Source organism: Strongylocentrotus purpuratus, unplaced genomic scaffold, assembly GCF_000002235.5.
Source record: "Strongylocentrotus purpuratus isolate Spur 01 unplaced genomic scaffold, Spur_5.0 spur5_scaffold_8, whole genome shotgun sequence".
In the NCBI taxonomy this organism is placed as follows: domain Eukaryota; kingdom Metazoa; phylum Echinodermata; class Echinoidea; order Camarodonta; family Strongylocentrotidae; genus Strongylocentrotus; species Strongylocentrotus purpuratus.
The window spans coordinates 14,922,129-14,929,432 of NW_022145614.1; the positions used below are offsets into that span (position 1 = coordinate 14,922,129).

General features: G+C 35.3%; 1 protein-coding gene across 1 annotated transcript; it reads left to right on the top strand.

Annotated features, from left to right (window-relative positions):
• The first annotated feature begins 596 nt into the window (after nt 1-596).
• Nucleotides 597-7,103, top strand: LOC100887841 (heparan sulfate glucosamine 3-O-sulfotransferase 1). The gene is made up of 2 exons (XM_030976005.1): nt 597-977; nt 4,624-7,103. The coding sequence occupies exon 2, from the start codon at nt 4,643-4,645 to the stop codon at nt 5,846-5,848; it is 1,206 nt and encodes a 401-aa protein (XP_030831865.1). The 5' UTR covers nt 597-977; nt 4,624-4,642; the 3' UTR covers nt 5,849-7,103.
• Nucleotides 7,104-7,304: the final 201 nt, after the last annotated feature.

Consider the following 7,304-nt stretch of genomic DNA (forward strand, 5'->3'; position numbering starts at 1 on the left):
AATGTTAAAATGGCGTACCGCACTACAAAAGCCAAGACTTATGACATCATTTAAACCCTCAAAATCGATCGGATCGATTTTAAGGCTTGATGAAACACTGCTAGTCTGTTTCCGTGTCGTTCGCCCAATCAGCTGAGAAAATAACACACCCTCAACTCTTAGACAGAGACAACCCTTGCATTATATTCATTCTTATCCTCGAAAAATAGTAGTTGGACTTGGCTAATGTTTGACTATATATGTTTATAATATTTGACTCAGTCAAAGACTGACAGAGCTGGGGGTGTTTCACAAAGATCTTGAGTTGAACTTATCTCTAAGTTGGACTTAAAACTTATGGAAAGCCGTTAGCATTTATGAAAATACCTTTTAAAACTTATTTAAAAAGGCATAAAATGTTGATTAAAATCATTCATATTTTCTATTATCAAGGAGATTTCATGTTCTTGATGTGGAATTTATAAAAATTCTAAAATACTTCAATTTTCGCTTTTTAATAAATTTTATTTTAAGGCTACAAATAGCTCTCCATAATATTTAAGTCCAACTTAGAGTTAAGTTTGACTTGTGTCAATTCAGAGTCTGTACCTGCAGACTGGTGAATGTTTGATAATATTGTTTATTATTATTATCACGGAAGTTATATATATTTTTAATCACTCTTTAGGTTTTCATGATGATGGATTTACTAATGGTAAAACGGTGGACCTTATACGAACAAACCTCATTCATGAAGCACCTCTGGTACGAGGGAGAAGATTAGCGGCCATAGCCTGGCTTGCTAACTCTAACCAGTGGTAGGGTCCATCCCTGCTCTATATAAGGATAACTCCTAGCTTACTCTGATCGATATGTCGCGAGGAAGACAATGTACTGTGATCGGAAGAACTCGACGCACACCGCTTCTACACATTACGAGCCTTACCTGTCTTAGGAATCTTTCAATTTGTACCACATATTTTCGTCGTTTGAAAAAGGTGAATATTATTTTGCAAATTAATAAGTTGCACGCATGCGTCGACTTTCAGCTATCAATATGATATGTTATTAAACACAGAACACGTTTCAGTTCGAAAAGACGACCTACATAAAATTGAAGCTTGGTTAAAATGTGCCTATTAAAGTAAGGGCATATGATTATATATATATATATATATATATATATATATATATATATATCAATTAAACAAAACAAGTTCACATAAATTCATATACTTGCACTGATATAATTAAAAAAAAATTTTTAGAACACACTAAAAAGATTTTAAGATTTTAAAAAATTCAAGCCGGACTGAAGGATTTAATGAAAAGTGTAGCTACAGAGAAAACGGCAAATTAAAGTGGATTACACAATAGAAATACAGTATAAGCACAAAATGGACAGTTTAACAAGACTAAAAGATAATGACACAATCAAACAAGCAAAAGAACAAACATAATGGGCCGGCCCTTGTTGAAAGTTGAGGAGTCCATTATATATATATACATCAGGCGCGTACGCAGGATTTTTTCAAGGGGGGGGGGGGGGGGAGGTTAACTTTTAAATCGGGCCGAAAATTTCGCAACGACTCAGCCAGCCGCTGAATAAGCGGGGGGGGGGGGGGTAAGAGGACAATTTTTTTATTTATTTATTTTTTTTTTTTTTTTTTTTGGGGGGGGGGGGGTTCGAATTTGAAAATTTGACATTTTGCTCCGTTGGGAGGGGGGGGGGGGGGTAAGGTCAACTTTACACTTTTTTCAAAGAAGAATGTCGGGTTTAATTTATGAAAACTTGCAAAGATGATGATAATTGAATATCAAATGGTAATGTATTAAGCTGTGGAAATTCAAAGTAAGACAACGAGCGTTAAAAAAAATAATAAGTTAGGGGTTTGTGTATAAATAATGGGCTATTGAGATGAGGGCATATTTGGATACAAATGTATTTAAATACTAAGGAGCAAGATTGTTTACAATTGTCTGAACATTTACACAGCATTGGTACATTACTCTTTCTTCAACATTTTGCCATCTAAGGTTATGCATCAAAGTAGCACTCGACGTATTGAAATCAGCACTTTAAACTAATCTTGCATATTTATTTTGACTTCTTTGTAGTTTTGTCATGTATTATTGCGTACACGTACCCCATACACGTCAACAGTAGTCTACATGAGGTAAAAGACAAGTGAAAAGTACAGCTGAATCATGTTTCGCCTCGTCAGACATGATCTGATTCTTCGTACGCATGCTACAGTACGCGATATTTTCCGGACTACTTCATTAATATGCAACTACCAATTAAGACTTTGTTGAAGAACAACACCAAAATACTTAATGTTAGTTAAAAATTGTACATACTGACCTTGTATTTCTAACTTCAACTCATAATTCTGTACTTTTCTTTGAGAGCCAAATAATGTAGTTTTAGTTTTACTAGAATTTATCTTATATATATATATATATATATATATATATATATATAAAAAATATATATTCTCTTTTTTTTCAAGCAACACTTAATGATAATAATATATTTTTAATACCTTCAATAGGTAATATATATTATGTTTTCTCTATCGTTTTGTTTTATATTCGAAGTATAGGCCTTGAAAATAGGTTCCAGAATACTAATCTCACAATATCTGCATTTAGATGGTCTATTGAATCTGATCATCATCAGATTCTCATGTCACTATTTTACACTTGAATAAACACTGGCTGCTTTAGAAAAGCTCGCAAAAAGAGCTTTTTTTTTCCCGCAAAAAACGACAACAAATAAGACGAAACGAAATAAAAGAGTAAGGGGTAAGAGCAATTTTTTTCCCCCGAAAATTAGAAAATTAGGCTGGCCGATATTTCGTACAGTGAGGGGGGGGGGGGGGGGGGTTATCCTCCAATACCCACACATTAAACAAAATTGAGGGGGGGGGGGTTACCCTCCCCGTCCGCGCCTGCACGTACGTACGTTAAGCGTCGCATATTATGATTTTTTTTTTCTGCACTAAATTTTCATTTTCATCTCAATTATATTGACTTAAAATATCGAGGAAAGAAGATGTACGAAAGATGTTCAATTTTAAAAGAGAGAGAAAGAAAATATTTTTTGCAATTTGGTTCTTTTGTTTTTGTCACATCTCTTACACAATTTTCATGAGTTGCTGTTTGGAGCAAGAGGAAAACATGGAGTACAGTGAATGTCGAATCTTTTGCACCTCCACGTTTATTAGAAAAGAAAGCATTACTTTTGTCGATGAATATGTTTCCTTTCCTTAAAGGGAAAGTGCACCCCCAAAATAAGTTTGTTTCGATAGAGGCAGAATAATAAGAAAATCAGGTGAGTGAAAGTTTGAGCAAATTCTGAATGAAAATAAGAAAGTTATGAATTATTGAAGTTGTGATCAATCAAATACAAATTGGCAACTCTGTGACTTATTATACGAGCTCTCCTTCATTTGCTTTGTGCATAATATTCCATAAAATCATGTTTTCTTCGTTATTGATGACGGAATATATATTTGTTCCTTGCAGGGGGAGTATAGAAACATATTTGCAATTATTATATTTAGGGTGCATGTATGGTTGAAATTTTTCTTGAGGGAAAATGAAAATTTTAGATTTTTTTAGTACTGAGCAAATGGAAGTTGAGCTCGCATGATACGTCATAGAGTTGCCAATTTGTGTTTGATTGATCACAACTTCAAAAATCCTAACTTCCTTATTTTTAATCGGAATTTGCTCAAACTTTCACTGACTTGTTTCTCTCATTTTTCTACTCCTATTAAAACTAACTTAATTTCAGGGTGGACTTCCCCTTTAATTTCTAATTCACCATGCATCACTTTGTTTCTTGTGTCTTGAGACTTTAAAGATAAATTGGAAATATGAAGAAAAAACAAACATGCAAATGATCGGATCTCTAATTCCTGTCACTGCATTCAATCATTCCAACACTATCCAGACAAAATTATAGTGATGCAGATCATCTGCAATGATGGATGGGCTGGTAGTGATAGCTCAGTGGCGTATCCAACATTGGGTGAAGGCAGTGTAGATTACTTCTTGAAGGGCCAAGAAAAACCTAATGGAACTTGCTATAGGGGTGCAATAAATGAGCAGACCAGATACTTTAACTGAACCTCTTGTCTCGGGAGGATGCCATCCCTCTTCTTTATCAGTTTCTGGATATGCCACTGGGGTGAGGAGCGTACGCGGGGGAGGGGGGGGGGGGGGGGGGGGGGGGGGGGGGGGGGGGGGGAGGACACTTTTTTTTTGGCCTCGAAATTTGGAAATTTGACATTTTTTTCCGTTGGGGGGGGGGGGGGGGGTAAGGTAACCTTTTTTAGGTCAGCCATGGGCATAATTTTTTTTTTTTTTTTTAAATAATTAAAAAAACACAAAAACAAACAAAAACAAGGGGGTTTAGGTTTTTGTTTAGGGGGGGAAGGGGAAGGTTCAACCCCCCCCCCCCCCCCCGTGTACGCGCCTGACTGGGGTAATGCACAGCTAGGTTTAGGGCTAAAGATCAAAATGTTCTACGCAATTATTGATAGTTAACAGAGCACATGAAATAATCGCCTGATTTCTACATTTATCCAATCCAAGCCTGAAAGATATTTACGCAAATACATTTTCTCCTTTCAGAATCCATTGCGACTACACCATGAAGCGGAAGTGTCTATCCCCCAGATCGTCGGTGGCAGCCATCTGTATCTGCTTCATTCTGATTATGATCTTCGCTTTGAGTGGCAACAGTCGACAAGGAGAACAGTTACTGGGGAGTCCAACTCACCGTGTTTCAGGTTCTCGCCATGTTTCACAGTTGACCCTGAACAGTCGACAAGGAGAACAGTTACTGGGGAGTCCAACTCACCGTGTTTCAGGTTCTCGCCATGTTTCACAGTTGACCCTGAACAGTTCACAACATCCTTTCACTCTCTTTCAGAGCAGATGGAGCTGCAAAAATGAGAGAGCGATCAAGACAAGAAACCTGGATTGCAAAAGCCGGTTGCCTGATGTGATCGGTATAGGTGCAAAGAAATGTGGAACCGGTGCGCTCGAATTCTTTCTTCGCGGGCACCCAGCTCTACACATAGCGGCTGTTGTAGAGGCCCATCAATGGGATTGGCACCCGACAAGGAGTATCGAAAAGTATCGACAACTAATGCCCAGAACTTCACAGTATCAATTGACCATGGAGAAAACGCCAGCGTACTTTGTTGCAGACGACATACCTGCCGCGATAGCGCGGGACGTTTCACGCGATATCAAGCTCTTGCTTATCCTGCGAGACCCCGTAAAACGCGCCATTTCTGACTACACTCACATCTTGGACGTGTTCCCGAAAATGGCGCGTAAACAACGGTACGGCACCAGGAGACGGGGAAGGGTACCAAAGTACCCTCAAGCAAACATATCTTACGTCATAGAAGACACATTTGAAACCAGCGTACTAAACGAAGACGGTACAGTGAACGCCGATAATGCCATCATCTTTACAGGGTTGTACTCACGCCATCTCCGTAATTGGTTCAAGATTTTCCCTCGCAAACAGATACTTATACTGGATGGTGATTTGTTTTCTAAGAATCCACTACCTCAACTCCAAGCCACCGAATCGTTCTTGGGGCTGCCAAAATACTTCGACGCCGACAAAATATATTTTGATAAAGCCAAAGGGTTTTTCTGTCTGGCAATGCCATATAAGCTCTGCATGGAAAGAACTAAAGGCAGAAAGCACCCTAAAGTGAAAAGAGATACTCTTAGAAAATTGTACACATTTTATGAACCATATGATAAAGAACTTGAGATTCTAACGGGAAGGAATTTTTCATGGATGAATCTCAACAATGATGAAGTCACTGGTTGATAATAAACTTTTTAAATCTTTCAGTTTCCAAGCAGCTTGACAAAATTATATAGGCTATATATTTATTTATTCGCTTATTAATTCGTTTATTTATTTAGTCTTATATTACCAGGATGGATTCAACAGTGACATGGACACTGCTTACAAGAATTCTCTGCAAATTAACAAATTATGGACAGTATTATACAAGATATAGACTTTATAACAAAAAAATTGATCCCAAAAAATAATTTATTAGTCACACAAAAATATACGAGACCAAAAAAAAAAACAGATTCTAACTCAGCCAGTATAGATCAAGTGTCAATCATATTTTAATCATTTTCAAAATCAAACTCGGGTTCCATACACATTAGTGTAATATCTGTCTCTTCAATGCAAATTTTTAGACTTTTATCATTTGAAATCATACAATCTTGAATAATGTTAGATAATCATGTCATTCAAATTTAATAGATAATATAAAACCATAGCTTACAATGTTGATGCAGCAATTTACCTTATATCTCTGAATCTTCCCATTATATACATTTTATTGCTATATGTATTTGAACTCTTTTCTCATTTATACTTATGGTAGACTAGATGTAGTAAATAGCAAAATGGTAGAATGTAATATGCTATAATTCTATGACCATACAATGTCATGTATATAAATATATATATATATCATATATATATATATAATGATGATGTAAACAACGGTTTAAAAAAACAAAAAAACAATTTGTTCACTATTCATCTGTTACAGTTATACTTGATATACTATGCAGTTTTTTCATTATGAAATGATCATGCAGAATACTAAAAAACAACATATTTTTCTTCTTTCTTATTAAATTGATTTTGGTTTCTACGTCCATTTTATTTTAAAGGACAGACATGAATAGAAAAATCTTAAATACATTTAAAAACAAAAAAATTTAAGTATAATAAAAGTTGAAATCATTGTATTCAAGAGGTAGTATGCAATTAAGTGGAGAACTTGTAATTTTTTTACTCTACGCATCTACTTTTATTTCATCTACGAATTCTGCATTTGGGTAAAATCACATCATCAAATGCTCTTCAACATTTTACTCCGTTTTTTTATCGGATTGATTTTTGTAATATTTCTTTTTCAATGTAAAGTAAATGTTTATGAATTATGTATTATAATCCTCTTGACGTTATCATTGCTGTTGAATGTTTATATTCATTTTTATAAATGAATCTTGAATATCAGAAATGAATTATTGATTTGTTAGTTTTCTGTGAACTCAACAGTTCAACAATACTTGTATCTTGAGAAGCCAATTTTATTTATGTTATAAATGTAAATTACCTTGAATATATATATTTGTTAATTTGTTTCAAATGAAAATCAATAAAATCCTTGTGGAGGGAAATATCTGAAGAGGAAAATATCATATTTTGTTACAAATTCCGTCATAGAGTCCATACTACCTGCTTGTTA